General features: G+C 42.1%; 1 protein-coding gene across 1 annotated transcript in view; it reads left to right on the forward strand.

The window, feature by feature from the left end:
- The window catches only part of LOC104084278 (pro-neuregulin-3, membrane-bound isoform-like), an 80,995-nt gene extending 58,694 nt beyond the window's left edge, over positions 1-22,301 (forward strand). Inside the window, exons 2-3 of the mRNA XM_009588042.1 lie at positions 15,260-15,389; positions 22,208-22,301. Of these exons, the coding sequence (XP_009586337.1) occupies positions 15,260-15,389; positions 22,208-22,301 (224 nt within the window). The remainder of the gene's footprint in view (positions 1-15,259; positions 15,390-22,207) is intronic.
- Positions 22,302-23,537: the final 1,236 nt, after the last annotated feature.

A 23,537-nucleotide genomic window follows, 5' to 3' on the forward strand; every position in this document is an offset into this window, starting at 1 on the left:
TTACACAAACAGAATGTACCGCACCAGTCTGATAGACATGCATGGGATATGCACCAGAGAAGAGATGTATCTGTTGACAATATACTTAAAAGATTTTTATAATTATTCAGTTCGAAGCTTTATTTTTAATTTTTTACCAATTTTCATGTAGTGTATTTCATCACAATTTAGAGCAAAATAATAAATGAAATTAAGGCAGTGATTGTTTCCTTGCAGGAAAAACTATGACTGTCAGGCTTCCCATTCTTTTCCAAGGAAGTAGAGAAATACATTCTAAATGTTGACCCACCTCTTTTTCCAATTTGTTTACTTTCAAATCCTTCTAAAAATATTAAAAATTCTTCTTAACTGCTCTCTCATTCTTCTTAACTGCTACCTACTGACTTCTTGAAGTTTTTCTCTAGTTTTGATTACTAGTTAGGAAATAAAACTTAGGAAATGAATTTCCTTAAGCTTTTGGAAGCACAAAATTGTTTGATATATTCATTGAGCTTCTTGAACTTGTTTCTAGCTTTGCAAAATGCATGAAAGATTTTTTCATTTTATTTTTTCTAACATCATCTGTTAATGGATATCTCTTTGATATCCAAATTTCTTCTGATCAGCATGAGTAATGAAGGGAAGATCCTTTTCCACAGCAAATTTCTGAAAGACCACACAAAACTAACACACCAAAACAAGAAAAAAAGACTTACTGCTAGAAGTTAAGCAAATGTATTTCGTATTATACTTAGTTTGATTTTATTATCCATGAAGTCATTTTTCCATTAGTCAACTCTTTAATCAGAGCTATCATCCACTGATTTAGACTTTTATCTTTCCCCACATGTGAATGTTTTAAGCTAGTCTTTGTTTTCATCCCTAACTAAAAATGAAAATTTTTATCTACATGCTCAAATTCACTTATTTTCATGAGGGCAGTGTCTCAAAATATTTAATTCAAATAGCTGTTCTTAGCCTTAGAAGCATTAAAGAAAACTGCGCTCAAAGGACCACTCTTCATTGGTGCATGTAAATAAAAGCAGATAAATCGTGCAAAAATGTCAGAGAGGAGAAGGACCCACTCTCTCTCTCTCTCTCTCAGTGGGATCAGTTTCTCATTTCAGTCAAGTCATAAGTGACTCTGGCAGATAAATCCTCGTGGCCTGTTTGCCCTTTTGTCTCAAAGCAGACTCCTTGCACAGTAAAATGCAATTTCATTCCACTCAGTGAATTTCATAAAGGCCACGGAAATTAATGGCACCCAGGGGTCACCTCTGCAGTACTGGGAGAGTAAAAGATTGCAAGGCACTCTAACACAGCTCACCACTGGCATATACTACCAACACAAGACTTTCAGTGCTGCCATGATATTGCTGCTACTGGTAACAAAATACGTGGCTTTGGTGGAATGAAGCAAGCCATGTTAGGTAAATGGAGGAAGACAACAGTGTCTGCCACAGCACTATCTGTCGTTTAGGTTTTGTGTCCTGCTGACCAAGGTTAATAAGGCAGACAGCTGACACAGGTCTCTGATTCAACAGAAAAGTTGAAAAAGGCATGAAGTCAGCTTTGCTTGACTGTAAGAGAATACCCTGAAGACAGAAAAAATCATTCGGTTTTGCCCTGAGATACTCAAACATTGTCTTCATTAACCTTGAAGTATTTTCCAGTGAGGAAATGCATCCTGTGAAAGGCAGGATGGGTTTAGGCTAGAACTGCTATTCTTACTTTATATTCACCAGGGTCTTTGTGCCAGGAACCTTACTGAGTTTCTGGAGGTGCAAACTGGTAAGGGAGGCTGCAGAGGAGGGCTGATGGCAGAAAGTGAAGAGGCATCACTTGCCCCAAGCAGCCCCCACAGATTTTGGGTGCAGCCGCATGCCAGTGGCATCCGCCACCCACGCCAGGCTGGCATCTGAGTCTTTTCCCCCACACACTCCTCAGCCCTGGAGAAAATCAGCCAGTGACTGCTTTTGTCCTGTGAAAAGGCTCAACCTTGTCTCAGTATTCCTAAGAGTCAAAAAAATTGGTCATTACTGAAACCCTCATCACCTCCCAGGCTGGTAATTTGCTCCTTGCAGTTCACTCTGTGTACAGCAGCCAGGGATCCTTTGAAAGCAGTATTTAGAGATAGTTTTGCAGTGGATTGCATTGTTTCTCAGGCTATGGTAAAATGCTGTTGCAGTGCTACCAGCACACAAAGTAGGCAGAATCCCTGCAGCACTTGGTTTCTTTCTTCAAGTTACATTTTAGCTTTCACTTGAAAGGAAAAAGGGAAAGCCTAACTTTTTGGTTTGCAATACAAGATAGGCTCAAAAGCTGAAAAGCAACAAAACAGTAAAAACACTAAGTGAATGATTTTTTTTTAATATCCTGCTGTTCTCTTTCTAAACTAATCTCAGGATTTTGAAGGCTTGACTCAGGGTTTTTAAATGTCTCAGACTATCGATTTTCTTGTTCTAGCTCATACGACAAAACAATATTTTAAAATAAATATATGCTAAGCCAACATCTTCCATAACTTCAGGAGAGCTCCACCACTGCCACTTGTCAAGTGTTCACCAAAAACATTGGCCCTGAGCACTTGGAAGCTTCCCCTTTTGGCACTGGTTTGTGCCCAGTTGCTGTCCTGTCCTGGAGACCTTCAGGAATTTCTCTTGCTCCTAACCCTAGAACAAGCATGGAAAAGATTGATACATCTGCCCAATAATTGTGACATGTGAAGCACATACTGGTTTTTTTGGTGGAAACGACACCTATCTTCGCTGGGCTCGAGTGTACAATTCTCTTCCAGCCTTTGGGTTGTCTTTTGGACGCTGTTAAATTACTGGCTGAAACCCAGGAGATAATGCTATCAGACAAGCAGTATGATGAGGGCAATCCCCAGGGTCTCTCCTGTGGGGCGGTGGAGGGCAGTTTCCTCAGTCACCTGCAGGAGGCAACGGCACATTTGACACTCAAGGTTCTCATTAGCACAGATCTTTGCTGGAGGGTACACCCCATGGCACCATAAAAGGGATACAGCAGTTGAGAAGCCATAACAATTCAGTTCGTAGGCTAAAAGAAGGTGGAAAAACAAACCCTCTAAAAGGTTTACTAATGAAAATGTGCTTTCATTTTGAGACAAAGGGACTCAAAAGTATTTGGAGCAAATGGAGTGCTTGGAAGGTCATTGGTAGGGTACCACAGGCAGTAACAGTTTTCTGCAATGAACCCGAAAGATTAGGCCCAGTCTACAGGAGAAAGGTGATCCTTTCACCCCATGTAGTGCTTTGAAATGAAAAGGTTAAAAAGGTGTAGGCTCCGTGGATGCCCAGCTTGGCTCTCTGTGTCTGGGAGGCTCCTTGTGCATGACACCACTAGAGCACAGCTTTCTGCTCTTACCCACACGCCTTAGCTCCACCCCATCAGGCTTTTCCAGCATCACCAGTGCTTTCCTTCTGCATTCCTCCAGTGGTTTCTCATCTCATTGCATGCCAGCCCCCTTACAGCTTATCCACTCTTCCCTCCCACTCACCCTACAGGTGCAGGTTCCCACCTCCAGGCAGCTTTCCGTAAAACACTTGCTCAAACAGCCACTTCAAACGTTGCCCCCTGCTTGGAGGGGCTCTCTGCAAGCCACGCGTCTTCATTTTATTTGGTATATTCTCTTTTGTGAAAGAACTATAAAAAATCTTGGCTGTCACCATGAAGAGTTTCTTGATGTTTTCTTGTGTCCCCATCTCTGCGTACCTCTGTTTCTTGCCCTCTACATGCCCTGTGAATCTTTGCGTTTCTGGCTGGTGTTCTCCCTGATCTTGGTACACAACAGCATCCCAGCTCTGTTTAGAGTGATAGAAATAATAAATACCAGCAATAAATACCAGTTCTAAGCTGAAGAGCAAGGACCAAGGATAGCACTCCCTTAGCAAAAATGGTTTACATTAGAAAGGCAGCTGCCATGTGTAAATGAGGCTTTTTTTTTTGGTCACAAGTTTTCCCTCATGTGACTCTGCATGCACTGTTGCCACATCTCCTCCTTTAGCTGGACAAAAATCTTGGCTTTCTGTTGAAAGTATGATGTTCATCTGGACTGCGTGTTCTCCTTCACTCTGAGACTGCCTCTTGCAAAGAGACACATTCTGCTCAGGCTGTTGAACCCTTTTCTTATTTGTATGGATCCATCCCTTTTGCAGGTCTGTGTCTGCACAAATACATGAATACGACAGTGACTCCATTAACACAGCAATTGCTTGGAATCTGTTAGCATTTCATTATAAATCTGATTTTTGACAGATTTATAACCAGACTGTAGAAATTAACTGCTGGAGGAAATGTGCCATTTAGTCTCAACATGAACACATTTTATTTTTTTTACATGGTTGTATTTTTTCTTACCAGACTTTTTTTAGAGGCTAGAAAAATAACCTTATGCTTGTTTTAATGTACTTCTTTTAAAGTGAAAAAAATGCCAACCTTTTCATAAACATTTAAAAACTGTCTGGCACAGTGACACATGTTTACTGCATAGTCCTCTCTGATGTTTCTTGAGAACAGGTACTGATTAGATGACAGTTACTGTAAAATATAACTTCACTGAAGAAATAACAGCTGAATAAAATAAGGTTAGCAGGTAAATAAAATAAAGTGCCAGAACAAACAGTGCCATTGGTAGATGGAAGGTAGTCCTTGCTATTGCAACAAATACCTTACCGTTCATTTTTACAGAACCGAGTTGATAGCAGATGTTAATTAAGGACAGCATCCCACCCCCTTTGCAGTAACATGAAGTTTTGCCACAGAGCTTTGCCAGTGAGCTCATGGTGAAGTACTGCACACCGTTTAGTGCAGACGGTGGCAGACGCCGCAGAAGCGAGGGCGGAGGAGGGAGGGCAGGCTCGCAGGACTGGCTTCGGGGGGCCAGCACTGGCCCCGCTGCACTCGCGACTGCCATCCGCTGCGGGTCACAGAGGCCCTGGGCAGGGGCGGCAGTCATCGCAGGCAGCTTTCACTGGGGACACGCTGAGCTGGTGCCCGCTCGTGCGGCTGCTCCCGATGCGTCACAACATCCTTTGAAGCCTGTTGGAGTCTGTCCCGGCAGGACTACAGTTTGAAAAAACCTTTCAGGCTAGGCAACCTGAAATATTTCAGGTTTTCCCCACTAATCATGTTTTCTAGGCCATTCTTCTTTGTCTTTTTACCGACACGAGTATGTTTTCCCTGAGCACCATTTCATACACACTTAACAGCACTATAAATAGTGACAGTTTCATACCTCCAGGCTGGAAATTAGGGAGGGAAATGAGAAAAGGCTCCCTTACTGCAGAAAGCACTTGCTTTGATAGGCATTTCAAGTGCTTTGACAGTTTGCTATAAAAGGACCCTGCTTACAGAGTCCAAAGGATCTTGCTACAAGCAAAGCACCTAATAATGTCTCTCTCCGCCACTCTCCTCTGGAGAGAGACATTCCGAGCAGGGAAGTGGTAAGTCTGTGTTTTTCAGAAAAGGCTATGCTGGTGGATAGCAGAGTGGAAATTTCCCTGTGCACCCACACAGAGATTTTTCTCCTTGGTCTCAGTGAGCAACTCCATAACAGTCCAGTAGGCTGGATCCTCTAGCAGAGCCTGCATAAGAGACCCAGCAGCTCTAATAGTTTCTCATACCTTTTTCCAAGAAGAACGGTCCATTTCAAATGTAAGGAATAAGTTTTAACAGCGAGATAATAAGTCTTTCTTCTTTTCTACCGGTTGTATCTCAAAACTTGTTTTGGATTGTGAATCACTTTAAAAAAATAAAAAATCCGAGGCCTTGGAAATCTCTGCTGGAATACAAATATCAAAGTAAACTGACAAATAATTTTGAGCTTCGGTGGATTAGGAAGGAAGCCGTCTTCAATAAGCATTCTTGTTCTTTACTTATCTCCCGTATCTGCCAGTCTTATTGGGGGTCCTTTCTTGTAATGCTTTCTTATCGTAGATATCAACAAGATACTTGGCAACCTGTGAGCAACTCGTTGTGTTTTGTGAGAGAAGTTACCTTTGCCATATCTTTGTCTCAGAAATGGAGGTATATTTCTGTACTAGTCTGTGGTTCAAAGGCTGTCCCAAGAGCCACCGTTACCTGGGAAGAGCTAATCTCCGCTATTCTGCTTTTCCTCACCACCCAGGGACCTCAGGCTGTTTAAAGAGATTGAGCTGTAATTGCCTCAGGGCCAGCACATCCCTTTCATGCCTCAGGTTTCCAGTGGCTTCTTCTCATGGCCACCCCCATGAAGCAGAAGGCCACTGGGAAAGCAACAGATATAGTCTTTTGCGCTTTGGGGATGGGGGCAGGGGGAGGGAACATGCCTTTAATGACTTTGAAGATGTGCTTCAAAATCAATGAATGTTTTGCACTGCAGAGTGTGCGATAGGAGACAGATTAATGCATGCCCAGGAATCCTGGACTGGACATTTAGAATTATTCAAGGGAAAGTTGCAGACACAGCTTCCTCTTGCAAACTTATTTAACGTGGGGTATTTCAGTGGGCAAGCTTTGCTTTCAAGAAGGCTAAACACTTAAGGCACCATGCTGAAATCCGTTCTACTTCAGAAAACCTTTTTAAGTCACCAAGGAAAAACATGGAAGTGAATGTGACTATAAATTAAGCAGGTACTTCAGTGCTATCTTGAATTTGTGTGGGCTTATATGTTTAGTTTTAAGTATGTTCTTGCTGAAATGCTCTCCTGAAGTAGGGTTCCTGACAACGATTATCATATTGACTTTGTAGAAACATCATTTGTAACAGAAAGCTTGCATGCTTCCTTTCATAAACTGCTGAATAGTCTTTACTATCCCTGCATCTCTGTGAGCAGACCACACTAAAGAAGTGAAGAGATTTTGCACTTATCTGCAGAATTGTAATTGGATACTTGAAATTAATCAGAAAAATCCTTCAGAGGAAAGAGGAACAAGAACAGATTTTGACTGACCATATTATAATGGGATGGAAGTATTTCAATACTCAACGTGATAAGGAAGTAGTTATGTCAGCACCACTATGTACCCATCAAGGCAAACTTGTTGGTGCTAGGTGGAACTTACAATACAATCCTCTGCCACAGTAACTTTCAGGAGCAGTAAGACAGCCCTCCTACCTGAGCTGAGACTAACTACAGCTAATGAGAATTAGATTTTTTATTATTATTTATTTTAGTAATTGAATGTGGGTTACAGCACTGGTGAACCACGTGATCAACCCTCACAGAAAGCATCAGATGTGGACTGGAGAAGAGAAAAAATCCAGATTTTGCATCCCGAGGCAGGGAGAGCACCGTAAGCACAGCTGTACTTGCTGCCTCGGGGAACTTACTGCCATGCCAAGCCTGCAGTTGGATTTGGGCAGCTGGCAGGGCCCTAGGATAGTGTAAAGATTTCTCTCTGGACAGTCCCTTGAAGGACAGCAGTCTGTCTTCATAATCTTCGTAGTCTTTGTGTGTTTGTCCTTTTCATTCTGTCAAGGTTCTTTTTTCCCCTTGTTTAAAATTAAAAGTTAATTTTTAAGTTAACACCGTTAAGTACGGTTGTTTGCTGTATGCAGAAACAATGCTGTTTGCATTAGGGTACTCCCCACAGTGCCTTGCAGAATCAGGGCGTTTGAGACTTGAGAAAAGAGCCCAAGTTCTCTGCTTTACTAGCTCAAGTCCAGTCCTCCGGCCAGGAAGGAGGTTTCCAGCTAGGTCCCATCAGTCACCTCTCCAGGCTATAATGCAACTGCAGATGGTGCAACAGGCCCTTTCTCGTTGATTAGGCAGGGTCATGACACCAACGGGAAAACCTGACCTGCACAGTGGTTTGGTGCAGTCAGTTCTCCTGAGGTTGGTATCTATGCCCTGGTGCGCAGAAGAAGATGGCTCTTCACCTGTCCAACAGCTGATTTCTCTTCTTTATGCATTGGCTCCCCTAGCTGTGCACTGGAGGAGGAACTGGACTCTCTGGGCAGCTCTTTCTTCGTGAAGCTTCACCTTTTAAGTCTCCTTTACAGTTTCAAGGGCCTGCTTTGCATCTGCACTGATGGTCTTTCCCCAGCAGCTGAAGAGACCTTTCAGGTCTCTTCAGAGAGACACGGGAGTAAGGTCCCTCGCATCTTACCAAATGTATTACAGGTTGTTTTGCATGGGCGCTGTCCCTGTTACGAATTTCCAGCCCAATGAGTTATTTACCTTACCTTGCTGCACACCAAGCACAGAAAAGAGCAGGGTGCAGCCTCTGAAGCAAAGTGAGCCAGGAATCCTTTCCTACAGTTTATTTGGCCACCCAGGCTTTCCCACATGGTGGGATGTTCTACAGCGCAGCAAAGGACTCTATATTGGATAAAGTTCACTATATCATGGTAGTTGCATTCAGCTCCTTATCTGCTTCTGCTTTAATCTAAGGCCTATAAGTTTTCAGACCCTCCCACCCATTCCTGGCATTTTCAAGGTTGATTGAGAGTCCCTCAATAGTAAAGGCACTTCCCTATCTTGCTGTCAGTTTAATGTTCCTGGGCTTAGACCTGTTTTTCCCGCACTGGTTCCGACTCTGCATATTTCCTCTGCACTCCCTTTCTTTTCTTTTTTTGCTGCCCTTCCCCACCACACACACAATTTTTCCTCTCGGGACCCTCTGGCCTGTCACTGCCTTGTGTTTTGCCATTCACATCTCCCCTCACTGCCTGGGGAATGTTTTCTAAAGGCACTTGCAGACCTTTTGCAGACGCTTATCACATCACCCTAAAGTGAAAGCTGACATCTTTTGTGGCAATGGGAAAGTATGGCTTGTCTCAAGGCCCAGTTTCAACCAGGTCTCCCCATGCGCTCTTGCACTCTTCCACAACCCACGTTGTCCCCCTTTTTCTGAAAACTCTAGTGTTTGCAAGCAGTAATTGCATTTCCTAACAACCCGTGAGCTGTATATGTGTCTCTGCCCATCTTTCCTCCCATCTCAAAGCTAAATGAGGCAAACAAAAGTTGTTGCTGGTCGGGCCGTCTTTAGCATGTGTCACCTCTCGACCCTCCGTGGTGAGCCAGATGCTGTGCAGGTCTCGCAGTCGTGCGCCTGCCAACTGGGTCAGTCTGTTGCCCTATCGGGGAGGAAGCGATCGGGTGGTGCAGCAAGCTGGAGCGTCTGTCTTTTGTTTTTCTTTTTCTTTTTTTTTTTTTTTTGCTTTCCTTTGCTTTGCTAAGGTTGGATTTGTGAGGGGAAACCGCCGCCGAGTCCATGTCGTAGGGGGAAGAGGGACACGCTGCCTTGGTTCAGCAAGAGTTTATGTGCTCTCAATCTTTCCTGAAGTTTCTATCTTGCAGACCCAGCAATTTCCTGTTTCCTTCTTGCTGGCCCTGATCTTCATAGAGATAGTGCCGAAGTGAGAAAGCATTGTCTTAGGGCCAGAGAGTGGTTCCACTAACTTGTAGGCACTTAAATCCAGCTGCTGGCAAAACAGCAGGCTCCTTAAATGATCTCCTGTGAAGGTCCCAGGAATCTGTTACGCTGCATGTTATTTGTGAAGACAGAGGCTGAAAAAATTTTATAACTAGATTGAATAGCCAGTTTAGCATATTACATCACCAAAGCAATGTGAAAAATTCTGAGCAGCCCCATGAAATAGACCGTAAATGCCTCCTAAAGAGATTTGGGATTTTTTTTTTTTTTCTGTGAGGTTTATTTGTTGGTGCTGGTAGGTTTTTTAAACCTTTGGTATGTTCAGGTCTACATGGATGCAGTTTCAGCTCTGGAACCGTTAAGCATGAAGGACATGAAACACGTCCCTCTTACACAGCTGGTAAAAGGGAAATTCTTGTGTGTTCAGAAAGTGGCTAGTTTTTGATTGCTCTCAGGTTTTGGCTTCTGTTCTCCTTAAAGATACCCATATAGCTTTTGCTGCCCACAGTTATGCTGGAACCAGCAGTTTTCCTCATTCAGTGCAGTACAGAAATGCCAAGGTTTTCTGCAGTCACAAGTACTTTCAAGTCAGGCTCATCACGGAAGTCAGAGTGAGTTGAAAAGGCTCGATACTCAGTGGGGAAAAAAATGTAGATGGTTTGACTGAGACATAGAGGGATTAAGTGCTACAGCCAAGGTTACATGGGAAATCAATCTACCCTGCAGGTCAGGGCTGGACATCTTTAAACTGCCCATCAGCAAGTCAGGAGGGAATTGGATTGAGCTTTTAAAGAAATGAATGAGCTTCAAGTGAGGGAATGTGAGTTAGTAAAGCTGACTTTCTTCTGGGGGCACATACTTCGTCATCCCAAAGCTCGCTTGTGTGCGCTCTCTCTCTCCCTCCTTCTCTCTGTCCGTCCCTGCCTCACTCCATGCAGTCCCTTCCTCTTCCATTGGCATGAACCGCAAGTAGGCTTTGCTCAAGCCTTACTCTCAGAAAACAGTGATAAGCAGAAATATTTGTTCTGTTCCTCCCCAGTAATTTACTCTTTTTGTTCACAAAAGGAGACTGGAAAGGCCTCTACCTGCAGTCCCGTAAAGTGACATATTTACATCCCATAAGTGGCCTTCCAGTGAGAATGGCAAACCTTTCGTTGTGCTGCAGCTGCCACTTTGTCTACATTGAGTCATAGCATCTCACTCGTCACCTTGCACGACTTTGAGCATATCCTCTGATTTTACACCAGCTTTGCAGAAACTCGATTCAAAGAGGCATGGATACTATTCTGTTTAGGCTGCAAAGCCCTTCCCTTTTCAGTCTGTACTCAGAGATCGCTTAGGGCTCCTCTCAGCAGACTGCCTCACCTGTACAGGATCTGGGAGTCCTGCTGCTGTAGCCACTGAACTTCAGAGAGTTTTTTGGAAAGCAAGAGAGAGAAAGAGAATGCATTTTTCTGTTTCAGGACAAAAAAGGGTCAGAGATGCCCCAGGTAAGCTCAGAATTACATGAAGTTATGTCTGCTTGATATGAAATGATCCTATGGTAGCTTTACAGCAGTAATTCACATTTTAGAGAGTAGCTTTTGAAGGATGCAATAGCTCCTATTTTTCTTCTTGTTAATGGCTTTAGACAGTTCCCATAGACGGGAGCAGATCTCATTGTTTTTCAGTGGCATGTGAATATTTGCATTAGTGGGGTCTTTGTTCATACTACCTGCAGTTGCTTTTTTAAGTGTGGTGTTTCTGCATTCAGGGAGTGGGGAAAAAAGTGGAGTATGCAGTGTTTTCAGATGTTATCTCGTGTATGATATTTTCAAATGTAATTTAGTCCTTTCAGTAAGCTAGGGGTTTGGTCTAAGACTCTAGAACAAACCAGCTTTTCTATCTTGTGCTTGTATAGCTGAAGAAAACATTACAGAAAAGGAAGGAAGTACGAATTTTGACTAGGTGAATAAAGAACAACGCACAGATACACCTGTGCTTTACCTCACCACTGCTGGTCATTCCCACTACACATCCTCCAAGGCCACGACTGCTAGAGATGTGTGGAAAGGCAGTGTTTTGGGGCTAGTTATGGGCTGTATGAAATGCGCTCTGATGAACACCTGCTCCCAAACACCACATTTCTTCCGTTACGTGGCTTTAAGTGAAACACAAAACCATAGTTAGTGTTTCTTGTATTTAATTTGCAAAATAGACTTACAGTGCATACACTGAATACTGGCCATATGCCATAAAAACTATGCATACTTTGCAAAGAAAAATTAATATCAGAATTAACTCACTAGAGACTTTTTTCCTCCCCTTACCCCATGGAGTTACAAAGCTCAGACAGGTTGGGACTACGGTGCCAGTGGATCACTAATGCAGAGAAAATTCTCGCGCAAGATTTATACAACCGTTTTGAGCATCCGATGCCAAAAACGTGGGTAGAGGCGCTCCTCACAAATAAGTGTAAAGCCCTTGTATAATGATATTTCTCTGAGAGCTGCAGATTATTCCCACCTCTAGTAATCAGTTCAGAGCAATTGCTGCTATCTAAAGCTCACTTACATCAGCTGGGAAATAACTGTTACTTTGAAACTCCACAGTGATCTGCTTTTGATTGAGCTGCTGCTTAAAGAAAAAGCAGTAAGCAAGACAATAAAAACAATTATAGATAGCTACAAGCCCACTTGCTACTATATCTGCCTTCATAATTCAATTTAAAACATTCCATTAGCCAGCAGGGTAGCAAAATGTTTTTTTGTCAGAAACACTGCAGACAATATTGCTTTTTTTCCCTTCCAAATTAATGCATTAGCTTTCTGAGCTCGAGGACATCCTCAGAGTGCTTGTTTCACTTGCAGGTTGAAGTCTTTTAATGAGGTAAAAGGACACAGTGGTGGATAGGCTATCAGCAGGGATAAGCTTAGTAGTGAGTTTACCTGTTAAGACTCACAAAGGCTTCAAAATGTGCATTACTGCATAGATACGATTCACTCACCATGTTTGTCACATCTTAGGTCTTGGTATGCTGTAGCCTGTCATGTCAGGCATCTCCTTTGGGCTAATAATCCAGGCTCCTTTCAAGCCAGTGAAGAAGGAAAGGCTCTTCCTTCTTCAAGGCGAAACTCCCCATCCTAAGGTTCGTGTCAAGGATGGTGGTCAACCCACTGACATCAAGAGTAGATGACCCTTCGCTGCTGAGCTGATGGCAATCTGTTGTCCAGCCTTTTGTCAACATTGGGTGCAAAGTCATGTTTGAACCAGTGCTAGCTGAAAGAGTGCCAGACTACTCTTAAAACATGACCCCTTTTCCTGCCTCTAGACAAGGCATAAATTTATCTTGGTCTGAGAGGTTATAAATCATGCTTTGAGGGGCCAGGAGAAAGGAATGTGTTATTACGAGGAATTAGTACTCCATGTTTGCATTTCATTAGCACTTAGAGGCCCCAGTCAAGATCAGGATCTGGGGAGATGCGACACAATGGGCGAGCGCAACAGTGAGAAGCAGGAGGAATCTTGAGTTTTGGCAGAGGTCATAGGAGGGCTTTTCCTGGCCTGTCGGAGGAGGGCAGCCCATGCAAGCAAGGCATCATGGAAGAAAGAGAAAGAAGCTGGCACGCTGGTGATTAATGGCAAAGCAAGGAAGGGGTATGAGAGACATTAGCTGTATAGACAGATGGGATTTTGATGGAGTAAAAGGGGGGACTTAAATATCCCAGTCGCTGTCTCATGTCTCATTGAAACAAGATAGCTAAAGCCACTCTGAAAATGGTACCAGTCACGGTGGCCCATTCTCCCAAGTGCTGAGTGCTAAAAATGCACTCATTGCATTTTTGGGGAACACATGAAAGTCAAATGTGACGGACTACTTCATCCTTATTCTCAGAAAGAAGAACTCAAAATGTATAAGTGATATTTGTTGATAGCCAATCTGCTAAAAGCATGTTTTCTTTGGATTCAGTGTATGCAGCAAATGGTAGAATGTCACGCATCACCTACTATAAACATGCCCCTTGGGTGCCTTCATGTTAGAAAAGGCTTTGAATATCAGACAACTTTTGTGTAGGTGCTTGCAGCTTTCTAGTCAACTCCAGTGGAATCAATCAGTAGATAAAAGCATTGTTCCACCTCAGGATAGAAGCTATCTTTCAGAAACAAAAATATTGGGATTTGTTCAATTCTTACTTCTGTATATCTGTAACAAAATTTCTTACTTCTGTATATCTGGAGATGGCTGAACAAAAACCGTGCAGGAATCTTCCCCACATTTACAGATGACAGATAGTCACTTCCATTTGTTTTAGCCATTTAAAAATTAGAGGCGTATTCTCAAGAGCTTAAGCTTCCTCTGCAGTCAGTATAGGGAGACAGACACCATCAGAGGAGCTGTTTATCCCACCCACTGTGGGAATAAGTTGAGCTGCTTTCTGTGAGTGGTGGAGAGCGCCTTTCAACTAAACGATTCAGTTTTAGGCAGGTGAAATCAAGTGAAATTAATAACCTGAATGACTTGCCAGAGGTCACATAGCCCATCAATGGCATGGCTCCTGTGCTGAGTACTGACTGATGTCCAGGCTTCAAGCATGCCTACCCTGTTTTGACAGAATTTAGAGCAAAACTTATCCAAACTACGGGGCAACCAGAGATTGTAGTTTGGGTCTGCAGCTGCAGCCTAGCAGGTACATGCCTGACTTAGGTTTAACTCAGCTCACGGAGGTGGTTTTGCAGGCACAGAGCAGCATGAGGAGCTGAGGATGCAATATGGCCTCCCCATCATCCCTGTTGCTGTTAGCTAGTTTAGGGCAACCTCAGGTAGATTCACCTTACACTGGTAGTTAACAGCAATGACTGTAGTGGGGACTTTTTTGAGCACTGTCTCTCTTACAGTACTGCTCCCTTTGGTCAGGGCACTATCATTTCCTTGACAGACACTGCATGGGCAAATCCTAAGGCTGGGATTTCTCATCTTACCCTGGCAGCCTCTTTAAAGGTTGCTAACTAAACCCTGCTCCTGCCTTCTCCAGGTATTCCCTAAACGCAGCAGGGAGTAAACTAAGAAACACTGCAGGCACAGTGGTACTTCCATTTAATAGCAGTTTAGACACCTAATGGTGTCTAGCAGCATTGGTGGCCCAAAACTGTTAATACTTCGCATAGATGAGCCCATCTGCAGGAGATGCTAGGTTAGCCTGTGGATCAAAGCCCCCTGTGGACACAAGGGTGGCAATCATATACGCACAGGAAGGGACAATGCCTCCAGCCCCCCTTCCTTTCCCTCCCTACAGAGTTGAACCAGAGCAGCCACAGCTCTCGTTTCTGAGCAGGGGAAGAGGCATTCAGCGTTCAGCCGGTCACCCTCTCCTCTAGGAAGAAGGCAGTGGCTGGACCGAGGGGTTCAGTCCCGAGGGATTGAATCAGCACAGGGCCTCAGGTTAAGCTCCACTGAAAAACACCTACTTCAAGGCAATACCAGGAAGAAGCCTCATCCAGAGCCTCATTTTATTGGGCACTATATCAGCAGTCTGTAATGACTCTCACACCCCAATATCACTTGAATGCAATTAATGCAATATGAGTAACTGCATATAAATTACACATTTTTAATGAAATACACGAGTGTTGCAGAAATTTAAGGTCGCTTGATGGACAGGGCTAGTGAAATCCTCCCTTCCTCCCAGGCTGGGTGTGGGGTAGTGTATCTCTGAGGTATGCATTTAAACTCCACTCCCTGTGTCAATCAACAAAATACAGGGTCAGGTAATTAGTGCTTGTGGTAGCAGCAGATAGAGAACTCAGAGGACTTGCCAGATCCTCCCTGGCCTTACTTCTTTCCTCACATACAAGTACACTTACCAATCAGGAAGAAAAACTGAGCCATTCTGATCTGTATTTTCACTCTTGTCTTTTCCAGCCACTTCCACATCTACAACTGGGACAAGTCATCTCACGAAATGTGACATAAAGCAGAAAGCCTTCTGTGTAAATGGGGGAGAGTGTTACATGGTTAAAGACCTCCCAAACCCCCCAAGATACCTGTGCAGGTAAGAAGTCCTATTTGCTTACTCTGATGGAGCCACCACGTTCCAGAAATGCTTTTTCTTTAAAGGAGCATCTGAACAATTTCTTCTCCTGTACTTGCAGCATTAGATATTTCTTCATTTTTAAGTAGGTGGATGTGAAAATAACCTACCAAGAATGACCTCTGTGTTCCATATATGAGGCATAACAGAGGCTAACCAGGAAATCTTCCCACGTGATACTGGCACAGCAAGCCCCTTGATGTTTACATGGCATGAAGTAACATAATTTGAGCCTTATGTTAGAAATAATGAAACAGATACTGTAAACTAAATACACTGCAAATAGCAAAAAAAGGTGTGTGGATAACTGCATTGGATAAGTACCCTTTATACAGGACAAACTGGTTATTTTTATTGTCTGCTGTAGTAACTGAACACTTTCTGATGAGACTGGATTCACAACTGGAGGTTTTGTATTGTGTTTAATTGCATAAAAAACAATGAATGTCATGGTAATTGGTGGAGGTTAATATTTCGTGTGAGGATCTGGATTCAGGAAGTGATACAAGTATGAGTGTAGTTTTAAGGGTGTGCTTGTGCACCTTTCTCAAGTCCTGGCCTGTGCTGTATCGGGCTGTTGCAATATTTCATTATGTTGGAGAACATCCATGAAGAGCTACAGCTCTGGAGTTCACCTCCTGCCTGGTAGCGCATCGCGTAGCATTTACCTCTGGAGGTGAACTAGTCATAGTGAGTTACTGCTTCTCTCTGGCTTGAGAAGGAACTCAGCATTTAAACCTTGGGAAACGTCCTTGGGACCTAGCAGGACTGAGCAGAAAGAGGGCACTTTTGTGAGGATATTGCTGTTTTTCGGACAGACAAGAGACAGTTGTCAGTAAAGACTGTTGTCTGCTGTAACTGCATGGATTTTCAGTCTTCTAGGTCTAAAAATCAAACAACACTAATCGTAAAGATGGCTCTGGTGAGTGAGTTAGGTGACGGTCTATGATGCTTTCATTAGGCCGGAAGGCATAGACAGCTTGTCTCGGTTGTTAGTTTAAAAAAAAAAAAACAACCCACACCCAAAAAAAACCACGAACACCAAACCCCACAATGTTCTGCTTTACTTGTGAGTTTTCTTTTTTTTGTAGAAGGACGTTACCTGCACTTTATGAGCTTTGTTTTGCTTTGGTTTTTCACAGATTGCTCTGTTGCTGGAAGTGACGAATATTTCATTGATTTCAGATCATTTTTAGCTAAAGTGAATATGGAAAAGCTACTGGCTTTGGTGGGTTGGATTGTTTTTTTGAGAGAGGGAGGGAGAGAGAAAGATCTGTATTAAATTTAGATGATTATTATAAGCCAGCAGTACAAGATGAGCAGTTTGCTATGACTCTCCAGGGCATGTACGGGAGCCTACCTGCCTGTTTCAACTTCCTATCCAAACACTGCTCAGAAAACTCCAGGACAGCAGAGCTGAGTATCTAGCGGGCTTGCTAATAATTAGCATTGCCTTGTCACTTTCAGAGGTATCCCATTTTCACTGGTATGGGGACTTTTTGGTTTTTTAATTCAGAGATCTCACTGTGTTTGTTCTTTGGTGTTATAGATTGGCTAATTTTTTAATTAAACCAAGTCTCGGACACAGTTGAATGAAGTGGGGATTTTTTTCCCTCTTGTAGGCAAGAAATAACCTTTAATTCTGGGGCTGGAGTTGAAAGAAAAGGCAATTCCCAAATTTGGCAGATGTGCCTCTCTCTGGGTGGCCCAAGACCTATTTGGAAAAAGCATCAGAGCTGTAAAATCAGAGAGGGTGAATCTCATTTACAGCAAGGCAGTGGAAAGGGATTCTTAAACTGAGGACAGTCAGGGCCACCACTATTTTGCAGGGCCTTTTGCTATGCCCTCTAATACTTGCCAGAACTGAAACTTTATGTTGTGTAACAAAACAGGACACAATACAGCCACATAAGAAGTAAGTGTGAGTACTTGAAAGTGGGTGTACTGGGAAACTGAAGAGACAAACTACAGTTCTCTTCTTATTTCATTAAAAATACAGATGTCTACTTTTAATTCCAGTATTCCAGTGTTAATTAAAATAAGTATCTAACCAGTACACATTGCCTTCATTGTTCTGAGAAAATAAATCTTCCCCCAGAACATGCCTGTGGAAACAGAATGCTTGAAATATGGTACTTGCTCTTCATATTTCTGCCTCAGTAGCAAGTTCACATTTTTCCATATGGTCCATCTGTTGAGAGCAAAAACAAAATTTCTAAAGCATGAGCCATATCATTCTAAATTGGTTTTATCCCTAACCAAAAAAACATGACTCAGATTCACAACAACCGTGGAATTTTCCAAGTGATATCTCTGGTTTTGTAAACCCCCTATTCTATTAAAAAAAAGGAGCTCCTAAATCCATATTCTGTTAAAATCTAGCTATGTATTTAAAAAAAAAAAGTGTTTTGTAAAATACATAATATAATGATCCAGACTGGATCAGATCTTGCTCTTATGGATACTGGTGTGAACTTTGAGAAAATTCCCTGCTTTCAAGAGGTAACCATGTGAAATACTCAAGAAATGTGTGAATACTTAGTAATGCATTGTACAGCTACATCTATGGTAGCATGTATGTATGTTCCCTACATGTATTTTACTTATGGCCCTAGACTGAACAAAACAATCTCAAAATACGAAAGATGAAAAAGGAAGTTTTGAGAGTACTTAAATAAACTAGTGTACAAAATTTTCAGAAGTTTCGTAGGGACATGAGTCACATTTTGAAAACATCATAGACTTTGGAAGCCTGGACGTTACTGGCTTCCTGTGAGACTGAGGTTCCTAAGTCATTTCTGTTCAGTTGGAAATTTGTACCCAAGTTCGCTGAAGACAAAAAATCAGATAGCTTCTTCAATAAATACAAAATTAAGACCAGAATTCCTAGCATTTTCTTCTTATTTGAAGAAAAATCTGTATGAATATAATATCTGTTACGCTTTTAGAGTATTCTTTTGAAGTATCCTACCATGAAGGCCTTGCTGGTCTGACTAATTGATTCCTTACTCACAGAGATCATCTTTTCTAGTGCTTTTGTTGTTACTGAAGAAATGAGTTTACATCCAAATTTCACTGGATGAAAATAATGCTTCTCTCTAACAGAAGGATGTTCCTTCTTTTCTTAACAGCAAAAGAGTGAATTATGTACTTTTTAATGATATAGCCATTTTCTATATCCGCCTTCATGTAAAGGCCTTGGTGGGATAGAAATTGACAGAAGGTTCTTGAAAACAGCAAAAAGAGAACCTTTGTTCCCATGATGCTAGTGAAAGTTCCAGAGATATTAATTCAACAGGGCAGGATAGAAATACTAGTTCTGACTTAGGCTATGAAATGGACTACTAAATATGGATGTGTACTGTGCTTCCCATGAAAAAAAACATTCTCCCACAATGCATTTGCTTATAGGCAGTGGATGAAATGGAAGTGTGAGGTCCTGATCCATTCAGCCATTCCTCTCCTGCCAAAAAACTGTTTGATGATATGCGTTCGATGTTCTGAGAAGTGCTTTCTGAACGCATGTAAATACTGCTCTTTGCAACTACTGCATGTAGAGTAAAAAAGCAATTATTTTAGTATATGCGGCTTAGTATTGTGGTTTCATCCAGTTAATACAATATATAAATAGTCCAAGTAGCCTTTTTTGAGGCAGAATGGAAATTATAAGGCTCCCACAGCACAAATCTCTACTTGTTGCCCTGAGTTGCTTGAGTCCAACTTCTGCTAGTGTCATGAAAGAAAATGGTACATGGGTAATGAAGTAGAAAAGAAAGACACAACAAGAAATAACATCTGGAAACCTTGAGTAGGACAAAGTGTTTTGGAAACAACACCGTCGCAAGCTGTTTGTAAAAGCACAGTGTACAGTAAACAACCTGCCAAACAGCACTGGAAACAGTGCTGCACTGCATATCTGAGCAACAAAATGCCTTTAGCATTCACACATAATCATAAGCGGACAGGCTCATCTCGGCTCTTGTCTTGGCTGGCCCACCCTGGGCCCATTCTCAGCGGCAGGTGCTGCAGTCCATTTGCTGACAATGGTTTCAGAGTGAGTATAAACACACCTGAACTGTTTTCAGCGCCATCTCAACAGGGCTGACCCTCCTCGGTCTGGAAGCAATTTCAGCATTGTCTGCAGCAGTGCTCGAGTTGTTTTCATCACCTCCACAGCTGCACCAACATCTGAAAACAAGCACGGATGGAGCAAGCAACCATCACTGGCCAGTGGCAGGAGCAAAGCCTAAGGCTTTTAATCAGCAGCATGTTCTTTGGGATTGTGTAGGGTTGAGCCTCACAAGCAAGAGATAGAGGTCCCTGTGAAATGAAAGTCAATGCAGGTGTGAATGCCAGCTTTCCGGGACAGGTGTTTAACAAGATCACCATAGTGCAAAATAAAACTGAAATCACGGGGGTAAAACATTTTTACTCTCTTTCAGTAACATAGATCAAAATGCCTTCTATTGAAGGCATTTTGCCTTCTATCAAAGGTGCAAAAAGTCTTCTATCATGCCCAGCAATATCACCTTTTCATGACAGAGTTATCCTTGTTGCGTTTTTCTCAGCTGAATATATCTGTGGATGTGACCTTGGCTCTGAAGAACATAATCTCCCTTCCTTAATAAACAAATATATCATTACAGCAAATCAGCTCTAAAGAATCATCTGCAGATTCTCAAAATACACCTTTATTATACAAAAATCGTTCCTGCATGGTTTCTTTGAACAAGATACTAGTGTTTATGCCTGACACTGGTCCTCTGCCAAAGTGGTTTTCTGGAAGTCCCACTTGTACAAGGGCAACATCCCTGACCCTTAGGGCTAGAGGCAATTGTGGAAGAGTGGAATTTAAAAAATCAGGGCAGCTTTCAATGCATGTGAAACTCGGATGGATAGTAGAGGTGGAGGATTGTTCTGAACAACGTGCATTTGCAAATAAGAAGGCTCTTCAGCCCATGGCGAGTAATGATGAAGCAGTTTGAAAAGGAAGCTAGCTACCAGGTCGGCAGCAGGAGAAAAAGAGGGAGAGATTCTTGCACCATGGCAAACTCAGAAAGACAGGCAACGCAAGTGAGATGTATTCAAGGAAGCAGATATCAGGTAATTTCAGGTTACATGCTGAGTAAGAGTGGCTAGAAGAAGGAGGAGGAAAGAAGATTGAAATCTATAGTTGTTTAGTGTGGTGGACAGTCATTCATACTTATGTCTGAAGCACAGGAGCCTGCATTGCTATGGTGATATTTTGAGAGCGTAAGTCTGAGCTGTGCCCCAAAATGGAGAATAAAGGTGAAGGAAGAATTGACAGCCAGCAGCAGAAGAAAAGACAGGCAAAGCACAGAAGAGAAATTCCTTCACTATGACCAAGGGGAAAGCTGCACTGAAGTTTTCTGCAGAAGAGCTTATGAACTGAAAGGGCGCACAGCTGTGTGGCTTCAAATTTTGAGAGCACCTCTGCCCTCTCATCTTACTTATTGACTGGACTGACTATTTTTCCGTTTGTCAGCCATGTTGAATATATTTCCTGCCTTTGGGTTTGAGTTTGTCTTCCCATTTTTTGGAATTTTTTTGGCTTTTCTGTGATTGCTGTTTTAACTATTCCTCTTCAAAGGAGCTTACTGGAAGACACAACATGCCATTACAGAAATAGGGAAATCATGGTATTTTCATAGATTTTATGTGACTGGTGAAAGCAGCAGTGTAAATTGCTGTTATACACTGCATTGCAAATTTTAAAAAAATCAATCCAGTCCCTTCATGAGATGGAACAAGCAATGATCTGATACATGTTTTTGCTAGCCCTTATTCTTTTTTCTTTTTCAAAACAGACAAGCAAAAAGATTTCCTAGATTTTTTCTCTGGTGGATTTTTGCTGTAGATTTTGCAAAGTGTTAACTTCTGGAAAGGTTACACTTTCTTGCCTCTTTTCTGATCATTTTTCACTAACACCTAACCAGGAGGTCACTTAATGCACTCCCATCTCCGTAGGCCAGCAGATGTCAGTCTGTTAGTGCAGTGGTTTTGGTGTACTATTGCTTATCACGTTTTTGCCCTTTAGGTGCCAACCTGGATTCACTGGAGCAAGATGTACTGAAACTCTGCCCATGAAAATCCAAAACCAAGAAAGTATGTTAAAATAATCTGAACTTTGCTTTCTTCCCCAACTACAGCAACAAAATCAATAGTACTTGGTGTTTTCACAGTTCAGCTGGAACTGGCCTCTTTGTGCACTAATTTATGACCTGATTCTCTAAAGTAAAATCTGTACACCATGGCATTATTGACCTCCAAAATGTTTCTCATTTGTGTGATTTTTTGATCTTTCCATCCGTTCGCAGATGCATTTGTATTGCACATACTGGCAGCTTTCTTGCTTGGGAGACTGCTGTAAAGTGCAACCCTAAAAGAACAAACTCATGGAGATGAGTGATGTACAGATCTTGTGTCCTTGCTGCCTTGTGGAAAGTGCATCCTAAAACCAATTTGGGAATTTGGAATGGTGAATTTCTGTCTCACATCTTGAAACACACTCTGATCTGGATTGGTTTGGTTTTGGCTGGTTTTTCAGGGGGGATTTCTTTTCATTTCCACAGAGCAAATGAGTTGCTCTCAACATCTTGAGCCATTTTGACACGCTAAACTGAGATTCAGTTTCTGAAAGTGAACTCACCAAGTCATATCAGTTCACACTGAAGGAGCTTCTTTCTTAGCATATATTCACCTCTTCTCTTTTCTCTGTTTTTTCTCTACCATTTTTTTTTGTTTGTTTTTCCTCTCAGGTGCCCAAATGAATTTACTGGTGATCGCTGCCAAAACTACGTAATGGCCAGCTTCTACAGTACGTCCACTACCTTTCTGTCTGTGCCGCAGTAGAAGCATGCTCAGTCGGTGCTGCTTTCTTGTCGCTGCATCTTTCCTCCAATTTTTTTTTTTATTCTGTAACTAGATTTGTTGCCTAAGGCCTAATATTGATTGTCTCTGCCTGTTGCATGAAAATGATAACAAAAAGCAATTGCAATACTCTCCTGGATTGTTTCGCATTGAGGTTATGGGGAAATGCAAGACTTAGGAACGCTGTGAAATTAACACTGAATGGTGTGATACGTACTCCCCATTGATACCAAGCAGTAAAAGTGCAAAAATGACATTTTGAAAGTCTCATGTTTTATTTGCCACAAAAAGCTTATGGGTCTTTATATGGGGCAGTGCTCCCCCAACAAAGGGATAGTTAGCTAAACCTCTACTTGCATTGTTTGTATTTGGACCTACAAGTTAAAGGTAATTGACATGCTTACATCGTTTCTAATGAGCAGATGCCAACAGGATCAAAGTGTTCTTCCTCCTCATTGTCCAAGTTTCAGAAGAAAGAGCACAGAAAGAAAAAGAAAAGGGACGGCATAAACAATGGGGTCTGACATATTTATTTGTGGGTAACAGGTGCAAGAGATCAAGTATTTCAGAGCCAGATTAATTGGCCAAAGAAATGTACCAGACAGACAGACACACACACACACACATACAGAGAAGACTCTGTCTGTGTCACACTGCTGGTAGAATCAGCACTGCAGTCACATATCTCCTAAGCTTTTCCATGGAGGGATGGGCTAATTATTATTACTTGTCAGGGAGAAAAACAGAAAGTACACCGAATATTTATTTTCTCTCATTGGCTATAGCAAAGTCAAAGGTAACATATAAGAAAATTGCTTAGATCTTACATTTTAATGCATGTGTACTATTCATAATTAATTGTTGCTGGCATCAGAATGTACTATGATCTAAGAGCAGTGTTATAGGAACTATTTTTTTGATGGATTACTTGCCAACACAGAAAGATTTCAGAGACTAGCTAGCTTAATTTAATTTCCATTAGTCTATAGGACAAAAGCTGTTAGCATGTGCTGGACATTTTGGAGCCTGAAGAGATGCATAGGTTTTTTTCTTATACTGATGGATGAAAAATGTCCATACATAATTCATACTGCCCATCATGGAAGCTACCCATGTAAATCCCAAAGGTGCTGACTGAAGACCAGACCTTCCAGCATTCAAGTGTGTATTTTATGCCCTGTTTTAAAAGCTTTATTAGTGTGAGTTATTTTTTAAATG

This window comes from Fulmarus glacialis, unplaced genomic scaffold, assembly GCF_000690835.1.
Source record: "Fulmarus glacialis isolate BGI_N327 unplaced genomic scaffold, ASM69083v1 scaffold33491, whole genome shotgun sequence".
NCBI lineage: Eukaryota > Metazoa > Chordata > Aves > Procellariiformes > Procellariidae > Fulmarus > Fulmarus glacialis.